Source organism: Nelusetta ayraudi, unplaced genomic scaffold (genome assembly GCF_046127955.1).
Source record: "Nelusetta ayraudi isolate G7.1 ecotype Tasmania unplaced genomic scaffold, CSIRO-AGI_Nayr_v1 ptg000059l, whole genome shotgun sequence".
Taxonomy (NCBI): domain Eukaryota; kingdom Metazoa; phylum Chordata; class Actinopteri; order Tetraodontiformes; family Monacanthidae; genus Nelusetta; species Nelusetta ayraudi.
Genome location: NW_027466109.1, coordinates 3,989,418 through 4,009,717, shown reverse-complemented (window position 1 = coordinate 4,009,717; position 20,300 = coordinate 3,989,418). Strand labels below are relative to the sequence as shown.

At 44.6% G+C, this 20,300-nt stretch overlaps 2 protein-coding genes across 2 annotated transcripts; one reads left to right on the top strand and one right to left on the bottom strand.

Moving 5' to 3' along the window:
- Window positions 1-594: 594 nt before the first annotated feature.
- sh3gl1b (SH3-domain GRB2-like 1b) lies at window positions 595-12,069 on the top strand. The gene is made up of 9 exons (XM_076039164.1): window positions 595-985; window positions 4,127-4,195; window positions 4,582-4,654; window positions 4,729-4,872; window positions 5,180-5,313; window positions 5,415-5,573; window positions 6,335-6,438; window positions 6,558-6,691; window positions 9,004-12,069. The coding sequence occupies exons 1-9, from the start codon at window positions 941-943 to the stop codon at window positions 9,195-9,197; spliced, it is 1,056 nt and encodes a 351-aa protein (XP_075895279.1). The 5' UTR covers window positions 595-940; the 3' UTR covers window positions 9,198-12,069.
- Window positions 12,070-13,005: 936 nt separating this feature from the next.
- mpnd (MPN domain containing) lies at window positions 13,006-18,992 on the bottom strand. The gene is made up of 13 exons (XM_076039243.1): window positions 18,256-18,992; window positions 17,550-17,752; window positions 17,222-17,443; window positions 16,902-17,001; window positions 16,220-16,298; window positions 16,033-16,129; window positions 15,876-15,948; window positions 15,720-15,796; window positions 15,214-15,382; window positions 15,006-15,076; window positions 14,799-14,888; window positions 14,605-14,697; window positions 13,006-14,010 (listed from the first exon to the last, which is right to left on the bottom strand). The coding sequence occupies exons 1-13, from the start codon at window positions 18,293-18,295 to the stop codon at window positions 13,924-13,926; spliced, it is 1,401 nt and encodes a 466-aa protein (XP_075895358.1). The 5' UTR covers window positions 18,296-18,992; the 3' UTR covers window positions 13,006-13,923.
- Window positions 18,993-20,300: the final 1,308 nt, after the last annotated feature.

Below are 20,300 nucleotides of genomic sequence, written 5' to 3'. Positions count from 1 at the left end.
AAAAAGAAAAAAAAATGTTTATGGCATCAATTTGACTTCAGAAATTAAATCATGAGTTGGTGACACACACACACTGTGCCACAAGTAGTTGTCAGGACACATTTGATTATATTATATAACATTTATGTATTTAATAACTATGAAACCAATTCCCCTGAGGCCACAGGGCTGGAAATACATCATGTGTGGAGCTGGCATACAGCTAGTTATCCAGAAAACAGCAGATCTGCCTTCTGTTTATGGGACCTGAACAAGGCAGGAACGAGGTGACGATCCCAGAGGGTGCAACAAACCCCTGGTGGAGAGTAGTCACTTCCTTGGAAGGGGTATCAGTGCTGTTTGTGACAACACAATGCTGACTTAACAGAACTAACTGTTTTGGCTGCTGTCACAGGGCGAAGGCAGGGTACACCCTGGACAGCTCGACTACAGATCATTGCGTATCTCATTCATTCATTCATCCAATTATATAATGCATTCGAATACATTTAAAATAGATTCGTCGTCAGAAAAATGTTGTACCCAACAAATCCAGCAGGGGGCAATGTGCACTAACATACGAGTCATTTTGATGTTCGCTCTGCAAACTCTGGAAACTGATTTCCACGAAGTGGCTGGTGCAGATTTCTTCCACACGATAGTCTCGGTCATAAGTTCTCCATAGAATTTCTTTTCCGAGTTACGCAAAGGCTCAATCACTTTGTTTGGTAAATTTTGTCACAAGTCGCCCCGTTATCCGCCGTGGCAGTGCGAATAGTTCCCCTCGACGTGGACGTGGTCAGTTGGCGTGTCCCGACTTCGAGTGACGGCTCTGCGGTCCTATGATTCACCCTAAACATTTTTTTTCACTGCACCCCATTCCTACAAACTATTTCTCTAAGTTAACTTTTGACGTCGGCCGTTTTACACCTTCGTCGGAGGCTGAAGACTGCTATCCAAGATGTCTGTAGCGGGCTTGAAGAAGCAGTTTTACAAAGCCAGCCAGGTTTGTGAAACTTTTTTTTCCGCCTTAGCTAGCAACTGTCATGTATCGTTAGCCGCTAGCCCCAGTTAGCTTGGCGAGCTAGCAGTTCATAACGGACTTTTGCTGTAAACGTTTATTGTTGGTAGCTCTATTAAGCCAGTAAAGTTCACGCAATGCTGCAACTCTAATACACTACTGGGTTTTTAGTTGGTGCAAATGAACGGAAAATATGTGTTGTGAATAAATGTTCATATCATCTTTAAATTCAGTGAGCTAACCAACGTTACTTAGTTTACTTTTTAGTTCATTGGTGCTAATTATCTGACGCCAAAACTAACTAATAGTGTAAGTCTGTTTGCTCATGAGTAAGTACGCGGTTTTGTTGTTCTTTCTGTGAAGCTCGCCGAGTCACCAGCGCTGGGAATCAGATAGAGGATGAAAGCATCCTGTGGTAAACATTAGCTAGTTCTGTGACCCCCAGGGACTCTCCGAGTGAGTCAAATCTCTACAACAAAAACGAGACGAGAAACAAGAAAGTATTCAAGAAATGACCTAGGACACGAAACGTCGCACATGTTAAAATAATGTGTTGACCCACATAAGTTATGAGTTGTTGGGTTTCACTGAGAGGCCTTCTCCCTTGCTGTCGTTGAAATTCCACCTGAATTAGGGGTGCTTCTCTGGAAGATGACCCAGTTACTTATTTTCCAGCTGTGTTTGGTTAGTCTTTTATTCTGGTAAGCCAGGTCAGTAATTAAGGTCAGCTCTCTGAACTACTCTTACATTTTAAAGAAGAAAAAGAAGTGCCAGTGACTGCCTTGGCTTTCTTACAGTAGGATTGAACCTTTGCTATGGATGTTTTTAAATTTTTTTTCCTCCCCTGCTCTTTTTTTTCAAGGGCGGGGACAGTTGAAAAGGCATTTGAGTCGTTTTTTTCCCTCTTTCTACCCTGCTGATCTAAGCAGGAAAAGTATTTGGTTTCGGCAGAAGTTTCCTGTCAGGAACGGACTCTGACCCCCCCCTTGGTTTTGCTTCTGAGAAAAATGAGGGGGGTTTTGATGGCCTCCTTTCACGAATCCTGGCAGAGACTATAAAGGAAAAGGAAAGTGAAGGTGTATTGAAGCGTAACTCACTAAAGAAGGTTGAAGTTAAATTGTGGCTTGTTTTGTTTAGTTGGTTGGTTGGTTGGTTGGTCAGATATCTACCTACAACAATCAACAACAATCCAACAGAGTTACTAACTCCTGACATGGCTTGGATTGACCACGCTGGAAACATGCAGGAAGTTGGCTGTGGGGACAGTATTTTGTCCTGTATGCCCCCCACCCCCTTCGTTTGCTGAATGCCTTTCCTCTGCTTTTTTTTTATTCTTACAGATAAATATGAAACTCTTAACCACTCCCAGTGCATATATAAAGGATGGATGGCCTGATATGCCAAGCATTAACTAAATGGAATTAAAGGTCACATTTTCAATGAGTTTTCTAAAGGAGCGGTATATGTATTTAAAAAAAAAAAGATGAAGAAGAAAAAAAAAAAGTAATGTTCACTCACAAGTTCAACAGAAATTATTCTCCTCAGTCTGACACATTGGCTGTTGACTGTTTGGCTAGACAGTTTACCAGAAAGCCTACATTTGCTCTCTTGTGCTTGCAGTAGAGTTGTCTTGTTTTAGGGGTTAAGCCCACTTTGTATTCACGATGCCATACTCTGGCGGTTTTAAACCAACATCTAGCCGAGCGAGATGTTACATCAGACAGGACACTTGACACTTTCAGTTTGACAGGAAATGGGCAGGAGAGTTTTAGTTTGAATGTGTTTTAAGTACAATGGGCTCTAAAGCATTTGATAGCGCAGTGTTGATAAGGAGAGGCTGAGACGACTGACGTTGGAACCAGTTCCATTTAACATGAAGCTATACAGCGTCTGTGACTGCACGTATCCAAACGCATTGAACTTGATACAATTTCCGCTACCTACAGAATACGGTTTGCTTATATGCTGTGGTAACCAACTCGTTTTAGACATTGAGAGTTTGTTCCCAACCACACTGACCTCAGCTAGCTAGCAGACGACGTGGTTGTGAGAGAGAAGTAGTTCACGGATGTTTGCGAGCTGATTTTCTCATACTTATGCTGTTGTGTTTTCCCATGTCATTGCAGTGTTAATAGTAGGACAGTTTATTCCTCTATCAGGTTTCAGATCACAGCTGTGAATCTGCATTTCACATATTTGACTTTGTGTGTGTCCAGCCATTCAAGTAGGATAAATGTATTTTTGTTCTTCTATTCTTTCATCAAAAATTAATTTTCTGGGAGGGATTTTCACTCAAAAAAATGTTAATATTTACTCCAGAGAAATATTTTTATTCAGTTGAATCCTGACATTATGTTATGACAAATCAGCATATCAGTTTAAAAGCTTAAAAAAGGAGAGAATACTTCTTCTCCTCAGAATTCTTGAGTTTTTGCCAGATCTTGTTCTGGAGCTCTTAGGTCTGCTTGTTTATACCAAAACATCTTGCTGTTAATCTCGTGGATGTTTTCTGATGTTGCTATCGTTCTCTTAGCTTGTGTCAATACATAAATACCAATGTTACACTAATCAGATGGCATGACTGTCATGTGTGCAAGTATACGTTGCTCATAGCTTTTTATTGCATTTAAAGCAGCAGGCCTAAGGCGTTGACTAGAGCGTGAGATTCCCAGTGGGCCAGGAATTGAAGCTTGATCACTCTTTCATTATCTTGTGAGCTGAATCCAACCGGGGCTTCCTGTCGTGTGCTCCAGGGATAGAGCAGAGATTCCACACCCCATGGCAGTGTCCTGGGTCTTGCTACCCACCAGTCTGTCAAGTTGCTTTGGGATTTGTCAGGGTGGTCATTGATGTCACTACCTGGAGAGTTGTCACTACTGTGGATGGCTTTGCTGTTTTTGGCTGCAGCAAAGGCACACGTTGCAGCTTGTGTAACTTATTCACAATGTTAGTGTGAGATTTGTGTGAGATTTGTACTTGGGTACCTTGTGCTGTTTGATACATTTTTATTAGAAGTCATATGTATATGTCTGAGGTGAATCCTGGGCCTTTTCTGCACTCACATAAAAAGTCTCCTTCCTTTTGGCCTTTCCACTCTCTCCCTGCTCCCCTCCTGTCCCATGCCAGATGGTTAGTGAGAAAGTCGGAGGTGCCGAAGGAACTAAACTAGACGATGACTTCAGGGACTTAGAACGGGTAAGAGAGCCACTGCATGGATAAGACCTTTAAAAACCTGTCACTTTTATTTTTAGACCTTATTCAAAAATTTGAATTAATCTCGTTTGTGTTGTCAGAGTCGGATAAATTCTGAAATGGTTCAACTTCAGTTATTTAGTTTTATCGTGATTCTTAATCTAAAAGCTGAAATGCGTCTATTGTTTAATCTAACATCTGAGTAATTCCATCACTTTGAACTAAACTTACACCAGTGTCTAAGATTTATTTCTTGTCTTTTTAGCAATATTTCTTTGCATCGAATATGTATTTGTTTTAGGCAAAAAGCTTGTATCAACCTAAATGGGCTTTCCTTGCTATTGCTGTTCCTCAGTGTTTATGAGCTTACTTCTCCCTCCTCCTTGTAGAAAGTAGACGTGACCAGTAAAGCAGTAGTGGAAGTCATTTCTAAGACCTCAGAGTACCTTCAGCCCAACCCTGGTGAGTGTTTCTACTGGGCCTCATTCAGGCACCTCAAACTCTTTAAAAACACGAGGCATGTCTGTCGTCCACAGCCTCTCGAGCCAAACTGTCCATGTTGAACACCATGTCCAAGATCCGCGGCCAGGTGAAGAACCCTGGCTACCCCCAGGCCGAGGGGCTGCTGGGAGAGTGCATGGGCAAATATGGAAGGGACCTCGGAGAGGAGACTAGCTTTGGTAATGTGTGTGTGTGTGTGTGTGTGTGTGTGTGTGTGTGTGTGTGTGTGTGTGTGTGTGTGTGTGTGTGTGTGTGTGGTCAGGAGGAATCGGTTTCTGAGCTGACTGAACAATGTGTGTGTTGGAGTGTGTTGTCTAAAAAACCTGGACAAATTGAACTGGGTCGATGATGTCTGTGTAATTCTGGTAGATGCAACCTACCAAAATTACACAGTGACAATTATGTAAATGCTGTCTGCTCTTAGTTGTCGTCGGAGTGTCATAAACCTGCTATAACCACTGCTATAAATGGGTTTCTGTGCTGTAGGCGGCGCCCTGGTTGATGTTGGCGAGACCATGACGAGGCTGGCAGAGTTCAAGGACTCTCTGGACATCGACGTCAAGCAGAACTTCATCGATCCGCTGCAAACGCTCTGTGAAAAGGACCTCAGAGAAATACACGTAATGGCTTTTTTGGCTTCTTTGGGCTGTCGCAGCTTATTTGTCGATGATTTAATTCATGTGTGGCCGTCCTGAATTAACCGCGGCTCTTGACGTGTTAGCACCACCTGAAGAAACTGGAAGGCCGGCGCTTGGATTACGACTACAAGAAGAAGCGTCAGGGCAAGATCCCCGACGAGGAAATTCGACAGGCGCTGGAGAAGTTTCACGAATCGAAGGACGTGGCGGAGAACAGCATGTATAACCTGCTGGAAACTGACGTGAGGACATATTTTATCACTGTTTGCAGTCTGCTGTTATTTCATGACCTTCTAAAGCCTTATTTGCATTGTTATATTTCACTGTTAAGGAATTTGTGCCGCTTTGTTGGTAACATTTATAAGCAATTCATATCAATATGTACAGCTGACAGAATATGTATATCTAAATATGTCCAAAGCACTCTTAAGTGCTTCACAGCCCAATATCTATGATTTAGAGAATACGTTTTGCATTTAAAAAGAAGGCAAGAATTCTTCTGGACACTGTGCTGCCACGGCCGCACTGTTTTACTTTCCATCGGGAGCTGCGTGAACACTCAACACACACCCACTGGATAAACACACGGCTGTGAAAACAAGAAGTCCACCTGTTTGATAGAAAACAGTGCCGACTACAGAGACGCTTGGCTTCTGACCTGCCGTGGCTTTGGTAGAATACTGTTGTCCCAGTATTGGAGAATGAGCGGTTGGTTTGATCCTCAGACCCTCCAGGATGCAGGTGATGGAAGCACATGACGAAGTCAGGACTTCTGCACTGTGTGTTTTTGGATCGCCTCACGGCTACCTAGTTTACATCTCTCCCCAACGTTTTACGGTCCCATTGTTCAGTCTTGATAAGAAGCCAGAACTTGTATTTTTTTTTTACGTGCTGGCTGTAAACAAAGGATAATTGCCTGGGCTCGTCTGCCCTGCTGGAGTCAGAAAATGTGTATAGCACGGGAGCATCCGAGCTAACCTGGGCCTCTGTCTTTGTTGTGCAGATTGAGCAGGTGAGCCAGCTCTCATCACTGGTGGAGTCCCAGCTGCAGTACCACAAGCAGGCCATGCAGGTGCTGGATGAGCTTTATGACAAGCTCAGAGACAGGTAGCTTCACGGCAAAAGACACACGATGCTCATTCCAGTGTGCACTTCTCTGCTCAGGACTTTTCTCCTCTGTTGCTGTTTTTATAACTGTTTTTATTTTATTTATTTGTTTTAACTAGGATGACTGAAGCGCAGAATCGGCCAAAGCGTGAATACACACCTAAACCCAAACCCATCTTTGACTTTGGAGACGTCAACCACTCAAATGGAGGCTACACAAGCTCGATGGCCCCGCCTCCTTCACGCAACTCTGGTAGGAAAAAGCAAAATGCCTCCCAAATGTCACATGTTGTCCTATGTGTTGGAATCAGCACAATATACCTGTGAAGCACTTGGCTGTTCTGGTTAATGCACACAGAAAACAGAGCACTATTTTGCTGTTGTTTGTTGCTTTGCACCGTCTTACTGAAACATTGATGGCTTTAGACATCCAAACTGAGTCAGAGATGGTTTGGTTGTTCTTTTTTCACTGAGGCGTCCTGGCTGTTGATACTGGTCAGTCAGTGGTTGAGCCAAAGAAAATGTCTGTCTTGTTTGTGTGCACAATGCGGGAAGTGTGTGTCCAAATGTGTGTGCTCCACCCTGATATCTGCTGATCGTTTGACCTGCCGACCTTGCCCCCCCCCTCCCAACCGTGACATCATCAGATGTTTCCGTTCTGTTAGCCAGCCTGGCCCTTTGGCACACCCACACTGTGAGGCGCTGATAGTGGCACGGCCAGCAGCAGGTTTGTTCATGCCGCCACCTGCCTGCACAGTTTCTGATAGGAAAAGGTTCGATATTGATCCAAGTTGCTTCAGTTCAATTTCCAAGCGCGATCTTTTCATGTGAATCCTTTGGTGACAGGCACATGCGATCACAGATGAGGTCTCGTATGATTCGATCGCTCTGCCTGCACTGAGCAGGAGGAGGAGGGGAAAATAACAGATATATGCAACATTACTGTTGTGTCGACATCAGCAGGGTGACAAAGTGAATACACAATTTTACAAATTACGGGATGTCACCCTTTTGTTTTTTTCCCCTGCAAATTACCATTTAGGCTGACATTCCAGTGGGCTGTGTTGTTGTTGAGTTTCAGTGGGGACAAACACTGGTGAAGGCAGTGAGGAATGAGACATTTACATTACCTTGAACACAAGACTGGCCATTAGACAAGCAGCAGTGAAACGTCATACCACACACACACACACACACACACACACGCAATGTGTTTTTCCTCTTTGTCTCGTTTCCAGATAGAAATGAGCCATACAGTGAAGTTGCTCCAGTTCTCGTATTTTTTGTTCCTCTTTCATCTTAAAGTGCATTTCCCTTGCAGTCAGTGGTGATCATTACATCATCGACTCGGCCAACGGTATTTACGCGTATTCAGTCGCTAATATGGCAGCCTAAATAGTCGGTGGTGTTACACACACCAATAGTGTCACCGGATGAAATCAAGTGCCATATGCTTTTTTTGCAAGGCAAAGAGTTGAGGTCAGTTTAGGCTTCAGGTAAACCTCCATTTTTTTATTATTAGAACTTTAACAATTTTTTACAACATTAAAATTAAGAACTGTGAAAATCAGTTGTGACAAAGACATTTTTCATTCATCACTACTCAGGAAAAACTGACTTTCAAGGATCGCAGTTCATCTATTTGCTTTTCCCCCTCTGTGAATGTTGCAGCTCGTGATGCCGTCTCTCCCAGGCCTCCCTGGAGAACAGCTCGGCTCCGTGCGGCTTCACCCGAGCGTCTCTGATACGCGGCTGTCCAGTTCGACTGGCCACAGCGCCCACTGCCGTCTCGCCGCCAGCTGCGTGTTGGTGCGGCTGCGCACGAGAGCGTGACGCAGCTGCCTGCGTTCCCACAGTTTCCTATGTTCGGGCTATCACGAAGAGCTGCGTGTAAAATTTGGAGAGAAAATCTGCGGATTTCAACATAGAGGAGGACACTTTGTCTTACAAATGCCATGCTGATGTCGCTGCTTGGAGTCAGGCTGGACTGCGCTGACCCTGTGCAGCACCTGGACGATGCCACACCTGCAGTGTGGAGGCTGCTCGTGTTGTGTTTGGTGGTGGTGGACCTCCACTGGTCTGAAGTGAAACTTAAACACCGCTGGGCAGCCTGCCACTTGCATGACTGCAGTTTGTCTACCTCACACAGACTGGAGGCTGAACTCAGTACAGTAGGAAGACTGTTCAGCTGCGTGCGTGTGTGCGTGTGTGTGTGTGGGTGTGTGTTTCGGCTGGCCGGCCGCACTGCTCTTCTGAGAGGGTGAGCCATGCAGGAAATGATCAATAAGGGAGGGGGGGGAGGTCACTCAAACTGGAATGTGAGGTCAAAACACTGTGGGGGGGTTTCAGTCCGCAGCTATTTTACCGTGGCATCGACTGCAGTATTGAGTATATTATTATTATATTATATTGAGTAATATTACTAGCTTATGTTTTCCTGAAGGGTTGTAGCCCGTCACTCTGCTCCGAGAGCGTCGCTCACTCTCAGAGGCCAAAAAAAAAGAAAAAGAATTGCATCTTCCCACTCTCATGCCCGCCATCCTCTCTCTGCTTGCATGCACTCAGCCCTGGAGCAGCCCAGCTGCAAGGCCCTGTACGACTTTGAGCCGGAGAACGAGGGAGAGCTGGGCTTCCGCGAGGGCGACATCATCACCCTGACCAATCAGATCGACGAGAACTGGTACGAAGGAATGATCAACGGCCAGTCGGGATTCTTCCCCCTCAACTACGTGGAGGTGCTCATCCCGCTGCCGCACTAGTGCGGCTGGAGCAGCGAGGAGTCCCGAGGAGGAAGTGGGAGGAAGAGAAGAAGCGGAGAGCAAGGGAAGCAGAGGCGAGAGAGGATCTGCAGGTCATTCAGTTTCACTTTTCCGGTTTCGGCGTCATCATTAGACGAGAGCACCTTTTTTTTTTTTTCTGGAGAAGATGGTTTCACGTTCGGCCCATTTCACCCCGAGGTAGACGCCTCTGAGAGGAGAGGCCGTGTCCACGCCCCATACCTGGTGGTCAAAAACTACAGCAGTGTTTTGCTTTCTTCTCTTTATCGCTATTAATGAGTCGGGACGGCCCTGTTTCCAAACAAAGGGTTGGGACTTCACACAAACAGGGAGAAGGACTGCACAAGACTCAGAAGGCCGTGAGTGTTTATGAGTGTTTAATGTGAAAGGTTTGAAGACGAGGTTCATCACCTTATAGAGCGCGATGCCATTCAAGACCCACGCAGGTTCTGGGACACTTTTAAAGAGATCTATATTTTCAACCCTTCATGTCTCCAACCCAGCCTGTCTTTGGAAACAGGGTTGTCTGAAACAGTGGTTTAAAAGACAACAGGAACACATTCATTTCATTATTATTATCATTATTATAATAATTATTATTATTATTAGTAGTAGTAGTATTAGTATTATTCAGTAGACAAAACTCAGGTTGGTCACCAACTTTAAAGTCATAGCGCTATCTCAGTATCTCAGACCTCAGCATTTCAACTTGTAATTCCGTCATCAAAATAGAAAAACCCTTTTCAAGGCCCTCTCTGTGCTGGAGCTCCTCTTGTGATGCCACCTGCTGGCAAAGCTAAGAATTACTTACCCCAACCCGTAATAGTACTGCCCAGGGCCAAAGGTGCGCTTCATCAAGTTGTTGTCCTAAAAGAAAGAAGTTGTTATGAAATGAGTACAAAGTCAAAAATTTACATTTTCACTTTTGGCCCTTTTAAGTTTGTCGTCGTTTTGTTTTAGCGCCTGTACTGGCTCCAGTGGGCGTGATTCTGTGGGTTTCCCGGTTCAGTGTTTTTCATATGTGGTAGTTTCAAACTACCACGGTAGGCTTGGAACAGAGCTGCTCGTCGAATATGTGAGAAAATGCACCTTTGTCCTCCAGTGAGATTTGCGTGTGCGCGATTAGGCCGTAACTCCAGCGATACACACAGAGCCCAAAGTTTAATGCAGACATTGCACCTTTCTTTTTGTGTGTGTGCGTGTGCGTGCGCGCGCGTGTGTTGTGCGTCACTTCAGGCAGGCGCGTGTCCGTCGTGTACAGACGCAGGATGTTTGGCTGTTGGTTGTCTGCTCGTCTACAGGAGACGGAGCCAAAAAGTTACGAAATGCAATAAAAAAAAAAGCCGTGTCGCTTGCTTGTCTAAAGTGCTGACTGCTCTACTATACAGCCATATACTCGGTTAACTTTGCCACGTTTGTGTCTGTGTGATGAGCCTTTTGTTTTTGTTTTTGTTTAGTTTTTTCCCTGTATTGCGATGCGTGTCGTGTCTCTGGCGCCTGGTTATCACACACAGTTGCCTGAACGGAAGTTGCTGCTGGCAGCAGGTTAATCTTTCTTATTCATCACTAACTAACTAACCAACTAACTCACGGTCCCCACGTTTCGGTCTGATCTCATGTTGTTTGAGAATGTGAAACTACTCCCCCCCCGCCCCCATTAATTCCGACGCCATTCTGAGGGCCGCGGGCCGCCGTGGACGAGCGCTGCTCCGGTTTTCACGCGTCGTTGTGTTTTTCGGACGAGGCAGGTTCCTCGTCCAGGGCCGAGCAGTGCTGACTGAAAATACACTGTACAGTAAGAGGGAAAGACATGGAGTGAAAGGGAAAACATCAAGGGAATAGCGAGAGGAAGCCGTTGTCCATTTCAAATCTTTTTGGAAAACCTTTTTTCCTTTTTTCTTTTTTCTTTTTTCTTAAACCAAACGTAAAGCCTTCCCCAAACGATATTTTCAGCGGCGCTGATTCTGATTGTTTGGAGGAGGGATTAGTTTTAGTTTATTATCTTTGTGGCCCCTCCGCCTCCTTCCAGTGTCGGCTGCGTCTCAGCGCTGCATTGTCTCTCCGCTTTTTTGTTGTTGTTGTTTTTTTTTTTAAGTCTGGGTTGTGTACATTTCTCCTCTCTGCCAAACGCTCTCCTCCCCCGCCTGCGAGTTTGGTCTCCGTCTAATATGTTTACATTTCCTACCTTTCTGTACTTGTTAACAAATTCAGGGCAAAGTGTAAAGGACTCGGTCACGTGACAAGTCCCCCGCCTTATTTTAGTGCCTTTGAGAGGAGAGAGAGAGAGAAGATTGTGCGACTAACAGAGTAAATTGATCCTTACAAAACACTCAAAAGAGCAGTCAGGAATTTCTTTGTCTCTTTGTTTATTGTTGGCTGACGTATGTGTGCACATTCCTGCACAGTTATGACACTACATTCAGTTTGACAGGCTCCCCAAGTGTTTTCCAACTAATGAGAGGTTTATTACGCCACTGATGGTAACTTTTTTTTATTTTTGTAGTTGTTATTAATTCATGTTTAAGATCACTGCCCCCCCCCCCCAGATTTCTTTTTATACTCTATATTTGTATTATCAGTCTTAAACGCGCCTTTAAATAGCATGAAATCATTTTGGCTCTCACAAGTATTTGTTTTGTTTTGTTTTTTAAATATACAAAACCTTAAATCATTTAAACTCCACTTTGCATGTAGTCTTATATTACATCGTGTAAATGTATGTCTTAGATTTCAGTCTTTTACGAGTACAAAAGTTAACCGTGATATGTTGTCCTTCATTACCACAGTGTTTGTACGTGCTTCTGTCTTGTCCCCACCCTCCTAAAATAAATAAAAAGAGAAATGTCTTGTAAAAGTTGGTTGTTTTTTTTTTAATTTGTCTATTGTGCCGACTAAACACACAGGCAGACTGATAAGAGTTCAGCCTTGCACAGTGCTATCCTTGAGCGTTGTGTTGGGATTCAGCTGCTTGCAGTCACTGCAGGTTGTGAGTGAGTTAAAGGTGAACCACTGTTGCGAGCTGTGAGGTTCCTCATTTGTTAAACTGACAACATTGCGTGAGATTATTCCCAGTTCTAATTTACTGCACATGGACTCTTTTGAGAAATCATATCTGTGTCGTGTGCTTGAACGCAGTACAAATACACTGTACAGTATAGCAACTCTCTATCTTACACAGTTGATATTGCAGTAGTGATTTGAGTTAAAAAGTAGCAGCTGCATTACCGGTCAGATGACTGAGTTCATGATGGATGATCGGCTCTATTATTGGTGCAGCCGCTTCCCGGCAGCACTGGATACTTCCTGTTTCCGCACTTCTGTGCCTCCCTCTTTTTACAGCACTGAGTCAATTTTTAACTTGTTGGAACCTGTTTCCCAGCTGCCGTTAGTACTGAAACTATCACCAGCCTCCACATTAGCTTGGTAGCGCCCTGCAGGGTACGACTCGTCAAAAAATTCCCTTTTCCAAGCTGTGTTTATTCTAACCTGACAGTGAACCATGTGGATTCATTGTGACGGAAGAAACGACACATCACTTTTAACGGGAAGCTACAAGCAAATGTTTTTGCAGGCTATATATATATATATATATATATTTTTTTTTTTACAGTTTTTGTTTTTTTTTTAAACAAAAAGTACAAGGCTTCCTTACTGGAGTCCATAATGAAAAATACAGATAAAAAATGTCTAATTTGTAAAAACAAGTTATCCAGTTAGAGGAAAGAAACAAAGGAGAATAAAGCAGGGGTATATTTTACTCCTTAAAACAAAGTCAATCAATAACATACAGTAAATGGATCCAGTGTGTTTATTTTAATGCTTTGTGGATCATCAGCAGGCTTAAGGCATTGCTTTGTCTTAATACGTGTACGATCAAACAATCTGCAGGTAATAATAAATACAGTACAGGTGAAAGAGGAAGCAAAGGTTCGTCCTTGCCAAAAAAGGACACAAATCTCATTTAACCCAACAGGAAGACAGTAGAGGGGCACATCACAACTCATAAACACAAACAAACAAACAAACAAACAAATGGGCTCATTAAACGGTTGGCTTGGCACAGTCACAGTCATTTGCACCATGTCGCAATGTTCCAAAATGACTCCATTAAAATTAACATTCAGAAAAACAGTTTGGGTCAAATCAAGACTCGTCGGAGGCTCATGAGCACTGAATTCCCCCTTTGACCTTTTCTCAACACTGCTATGTTGGTTTATTCTATCAAGGCAGGCAAAACACACCACGTTTGTGTACATATCTGGCATTATCACCGAGGAAACTTTCCCAGATAGGCACATAGGTCCAACTATGCGTACAAAGTGAGAGGACAGACATTTTACAATGACTTTTGTTTTTTGTTTTTTACTTCCAGTTCAATGCTGTGAAGTTGTCGGTTGTATTTTCCCTTTTGTCTGCCCTTCCTCTGCGTCAGTGCCATCGGATTTTGTGCATCGTCAATGATCGCGAGCTACCAGGATTCAGAACGTTTTAAGTTGACGGTGTGTTTTTCTCACGCCATGGTGAAGCTGTTTGGAAGCTGTCAGGCATCGAGAAATTCAAGGCATCAACAGTTGCTTTTCGTATTGTGAAGGCAGGTTTCTCGATTAAAAAATACCAAATCATCTGCACCGCCTGCCAGCTCTGGGCCCGAAAAGGTGCTTTGACGTGGGGGAACTAAAACGGAGGGGAGCGTAACATCCAGATGCATTCAGTGTGCGTTGCTCAGCTGACTGTAGACGTGTTCAAGGATCTGAGAGTAGGCCTGGTCTTTGGGGGCGTGGCAGCTCAGAGAGCCCTGAGGAGGAGACGGAGAGGAGTCAGAGACGCCCGCCGCAGGGTCAGAACCTCAGCCAGGTTCCAGGGCTGCTGGCCACAGATCAGGACTTGACCAATTCCAAAAAGACATTTTGATTCATCTTTAACAGATATAGATATATATTTGAAATATGTGCAATATTTTTCTATACACCCCAGGAATGGAATTTATTAATCATGTGCAATATCACCCCCTCCTTCATTCAACAACTATACTGTAGTCTATTTCCCTCACATCCATACCTGTTTTTTGCACCAGTTCTTATGCATACTAGTTCTTATATCTTGTTTTATTTTTTATACCTGGTATGTGTGAATGTGTTTGTTGTCTTTGTTGCTGCTCCCAAAGGAATATCTAATCTAATCTAATTTAAATGGCACATTCTTCTGAACGCACCCACGCTGGACCAGTTTTCCAGGATGGGAGATGACACACCTGCCACTTTCACATCCACAATACAGTTTGGGCTCGCTGCAACTTGATTGGCAGCAGCCACATCATTGTACTGACTATACACGCACAAACACACATATATATATATATGTACATATAGTCCGGCATTAGTTGTCCTACCTTGATCTTGTCCAGCATGGTGGTATCAGGGCACCAGTAATGGGTGAAGTGGACGAGGTCGGGAGCTCCCCTGTAGAAATCAACCAGCAACATCTGCAAACAAACAAAACAAAACAAAAAAGCACATTAAAAAACATGTCTTAAAAACATTTCGAGACGACTTGGCTGCACTGTCTGAGGAACTGAGGCCGTACCATCTCATTCAGGACGTCACTGGTGAGGAAGTTGTCCTGCACGTAGGTGACCTCCACAGCCACAGGGATGCCGTAGTCATTGGGCCGTTGCTGCAGAGGAGCATGAAGAAGCAAGAAGTGCAAGTGTGCACATTAATATCACCGGCAAAATATTAAGGAAACAAGACACCAGGATGGCGAGTGCACGAGGCTCGTTTCTTTTCTTACCTCAGGCGGCGGCACGACCCAGAACGGAGTGATAGTTGAAGCAACGCCTTGGTTGCCATGATAATATGGACCTGGAAGAAACAGCGTTTGTCAAGATTCAGCAGAATGCTAATGCTGCATCTAACACTGTGTGCTCTGCATTGACCTGCTGCTAATGTGCTATCATGTGTTATTGAGTCCTGTAGCCGACATGAATGTCAGCACTTACCACAGATGACGCCCAGACAGGGCTGGAAGCCGTTGTTGGAGCCCTGCAGCCTGAGCTGATGATCCATCTGGGAGTCGATGTCCTGCAGCGACGGGAGAGCCGGGCCGCGGGGGTGACTGTGGTACCAGCCCACCAGCGACAGGCCGCGCATGAACAGGTTCTGACAGATCTAAGACGGGTTTGAATGAAAGAGTTCGAAAATAATACATGCGCACACGCACATTTTTTTTTTTAAGGGTAGCTAAAAGAGGGAGCTTTGCAGCGACTAGACAGAGATCTGAATCCTAACAGGTGGTCAGCGTTTTAATTCACGGCTGAGAGCAAAAACAATCTACGGGATTAGTCATGCACAGCTGTGAAAAAAGAATGAAGAGGGACAGATGATAAACAGATTTTTGAGCTTTTGAAAAAGACACAGTCCGATTACTTTGATTCTAGAGCAGCTATCCACCTTCTAGAGGACATTCCGCATTCTTATATCAGGCAAATTACTCAGTGTTCGTTACCTCCTCCTCCACAGCGGAGGCAGCGTCTCTGTCAGCCAGTCTGGTCCGGCAGGGGAAGGCCCTCAACACTGTCAGCACTGAACACACAGAGCAGAGTGAAACCAAACCATTCTTTGTTTCTTTTTTTCCTCATTCTGAACAAAACACTCCACTCACGTTGCGTGTTCGTGTCCCATCGTCCTCCCAGGTATCCCACCACCTCGCTGGTGGTCAGGTGACAGTGGAAGTCCTGGTGGGAATAAAAAAACAAAAGTGAGTTGACTGGTCATTGTTATTCGCCGTCGATCCCCTTTCGGCCACGGCTGTGGCTCACCATCAGCAGCAGGACGTTACTGGACACGGCCACGTTGAACGGCTGGAACCTGTTGATGGCTGAGAAGGCCGACAGCTCCACCAGCGTGTGCGGATCTCTGGAGGAATAAGAAAGAGTTCAACCTTTATTGGTCACATCACGATATGTAATTAGGGATTTTTTAAAAACAAAATTTAAATGTCATTACTTGGTTGCATCCCTGGTGCCCAAGCTGCAATATCGGACAGGAATCCTCTCTCTGTCCATCCTGCGGGAAACTAAGACGTCTGCGAGAGAAGAAAAGATTTATTTTTCTTTCGTTTTACCTCTTGGTTGTAAAACTACGAAAGAGGATTAGGGTCAAAAGAAGAGAAAAAAAATATTACAGGAAGGAGATTTTTCATTTCAAGTTTTCATTTTGAGTTTTCAGTTGAAATTTTGTGAATAAAGTCAAATTTTTGTGAAAAAAATCGACGTAAAAAAGACAACATTTTGTGAATAAAGTTGAAATTTTGTGAATGAAGTCGATGCAATTAAAATGGAAATTGGCGAGTAGACTGGATGGATGGTGGATTAACCCAGTTACCCACAGTTAAAAGTAAACTGCAGAAAACAGGTGTATCCCACACAAGGTTCACCCACAGGAATCAGGAAACTGGCGAAAACAGAAATACTGCACTAGACAGATCCTTTCCACTTTATTCTCGACATTTTGACTTACCTCACGTTGACATTAATTGCAAAATTTAGATTTTGTTCACGAAAATGTTGCCTTCTTCACGTCAACTCTCAAATTGGAGACTTGAAAAAAATATTTATCTTGATTTTTTTCTCTTCTTGTGGCCCTAATCCTCCTCCGTGGTGAAACGCATTCAATGTGAGTTGCACACCATGTATTCCCGTCTTGTTGATCTTGAATTTATCGTCAGGCTGCAGGGCCGCCTTCCCTTCCTCTTCATCCTCATCATCGTCCTCCTCACTCACCAGGCTCTGTCACCGCAAGAGAAACATGCAAATGACACGTCTACATAACATAAAGGTAAGATTTTATGGCTCGCAGCAAAAAAAAAAAAAAAATAGTGCTTTAATCTCATAGAATTACACAAAATATTTGTAAGTAATTTGTAACAAGCCTATTAGTGTCGTCTCCATGTTTGGGTAAAAATAAAAGTTACAACAAAGGCTGTAATTATTTTTGCTGCTGTCTCACCAGGTCGGCAGTGGGCTGGTACTTGTGCAGCCAGGTGGTTTTGTACTGGACCAGTTTCTGGCCCCGGTAGCGTACAGATGCCCAGCCGCAGCCGGACTTCTTTGCCGGGTTAACCAGACGCTTGCAGTGCGTCGCCCAGGCGCTGGGAGAGTTAAAAATCTGGCCCGTCTCCACCCATCGGATTTTCCCATCGGTCAGCAAGTCTCCGACAAAGTTCTTCCCCTAAGGTAGCAGAGAAGCCACGAGGCCAAGGGAAATTGTGTTTTGACATAATTAACGAACGGCTGTGACGATCCTATTGGACCTGGCTGTTAAGTTGAGCGCTCACCAGGTAGTGGATGGCCAGCACGCCGTCCCCGGGCTCCACCAGGCCGTCCTTGAGCAGCACCCTCAGCGTGATGCCCCGCCGGGTCAGCAGGGAGCCTCGGCCCGAGCTGGACCTCAGGTCTGCCTCCTCTCCTCCGCTCAGCTCCTCCTCATCCTCCTCTCCTCCATCCTCCACCACCTGTGGAGGGCTGGGTGGCTCCGAGCCTGTTGAGGCAAAACATGGTGTGAAGGGGGCTGTAATTGTCACACTTTAACTAAGAGATGAATCCTGTCCTCAGAATAATGAGGTGTAATAACTTAAAACACCCTTTTACATTTAGCCATAACACCCGGCTGAGGAAGATCACATCGTGTCAAAACCAATGAAAAGACACCATTATTTTAACTGCACCAACTTCACAATAAAAGCTCCGCCGTGCGGGAAAAAAAAGATAATAATAAAAATCCATCTTCGGTCGCAAGTGCACTGCGTTAAAACTCCGCTACCACAACACGGGGGGATCTGACGGGGTCAGAACAGCGATAAGATAATCTAAACTGGCATTTGATTAATTGGGTCTAAAGCTTCACGAACGGCCTTTTGTTTCCACCTCCCATTAAGGATATGGCTGTGTCGACAAGAAGACGAGGCCCGGTGCACCCTCCTGCTCCTCCTCTGTTCATTTCCCCCCCGCCCTCGCATTAAGCCCATCTTTCATTATTCTCACCCATATCTCTCGGAGCGTCGCACAGCGCCCTGGAATCCATCCCGGCTCCGAAAACCGCCGCTTCACGGCCCGCTGCGAGGGGGACTGAGCTCCGGCCACGGTCCGCTGAGAGGCCCGCCGCACACTCCTCCTTCCACGGCGGCTCCGGCTATTATTCAAAAACGGAAAATGAAGGCGTCCGTCCGCCCGTGCGCGGCGTAGTTTCCTTGTTGTGTTGCTTTAATGTCAGCTCCCCTCCCCTTTCTTTCCGCCTCTCCCCGTCCTTGTCGCTCTCCTCCCCGGGTTCTCCCGGGTGGTTTTGTTCTGACGACAGGCACACGCCGGCGGCGGCATATCTGCCAGAAACCCTCGCTCTCATTTTTGCTGACACACAATTGTTTACAAAATTGGTGCGACGTTAAAGGCGTTTTGAAGAGCCATCTTATATGTTTTTTAAAGATCTGCGGTGATGGATCTTTGTTTCGTCCGGAAATTATTTAGTGGCGCTCTGTGTGCGCGAGCTCTCTTCTGTGGCAGATAAGGGCACCCGTGGTGGTAAACACGGCTAGTTTCAGTTTTCCGCCAGACAAATTGTCCGCTTGCTGGTGGCGACTGTTGCCGCGCACGAATGCAATGGACTTATGTAGTTCACTTTTCCACGCTTCTCTTCCGCGATAAGACGCTCCTTTATCGCCCCAAAGGAGCTCATCAACCCGGTGGTGCGCCGCATTAAGTGCCCCTGCTGCGATAAGCGTCCCTCGTCGTGGGAGCGCGCATTTAAAGATGGTCGCATCAGACGACAACCAGATATGTAGATAAGGTGTCAAAGTGAGCAATAATGTCATATGACGCAATAATAATAATAATAATAATAATAATAATAATAATAATAATAATAATAATAATAATAATAAAATAACTTTTTTTTTGTTTTGTTTTGTTTTACACCATCAGTTATGTTTGATGATTTGGTTAATGTCTGTAGTTGTCTGATATTTCTTAGTAAAGTTTCCACCTGGCCAATCAGCCTGCAATGAAACCCTTGCTACAGTATTTTCTTTGTACAAAGTTATTACATTCATTCGTAAACATCTTTATTTTTATTCTACAAACATGTTCTTGCATCCATTCATTTTTCAATTTGCTCTGATAAATCATTAATCATATCACAATTTGCCTTTGAATACAAAGTTTTTTTCCCCCCATCTTCAGGAAAGTTTTCCTACGGTGATAACAATAGCGTTTACTACGCAATGATTCGAACCACAGAGTGCGTTCAAATGGGCGCTGCAGCTTTAAGAGCCTGCGCGCGTTCCCGTGTATGGGAATCAGTTTATGAGGTGGTGATCGCTTCTTGGCACGACACCAACATGCAGCCTGTAGTATAGGGTTCAGCAAACCGCTGCTACAAAGTTCAGTTTGATTTACCACCACGTGGTGGCGATAAAAGAACATAAAATGTTTGCTGTTATTGGCTTGAGCTACTTGATCAAGATCAGGGTTTAGGGATTTTGTTTATTGTAGTTGCCTACTCTGCCATAGATTAGAATGTCGCTCGCCAGAATTGAATGAAGGTGAAAATCCAATATTATGGTCAGATTCAGATTCCAAACTACATGACTGTCTAGTTATACCTATTGCTCCTTTTTAGAGAGTGTGTCTGTGTGCTTTGAGGTAGAACGTACAGCATATACACATGTAATAATGATAATGATAATGATAATAATAACAACTTGGATTTATATAGCGCTTTTCATAAACCCAAAGACGCGGCGGGGGGGGGGGGGGCAGACATAGCAAACAAGTGTGCACACGCAAACACAGAGGTAACAAAAAGAAACTAGTCCATCGCAGGGTGGAGCAGCAGCAAACGTTAGCTGTGGAATGTACTGCTGGTGGCGTGGGCTTGGGTGAAGAGGCAGGTTTAGAGGCGGGACTTGGATACAGGGAGTGTGGAAGAGTCACGGATGGACTTGGGGAGGGAGCTTTAAGAGCTTAAGGTGAGGGGGAGTATTTTGAAGCAGATGCGATGTAGCACAACACAACAGTTTGGTTACCAAAAATAC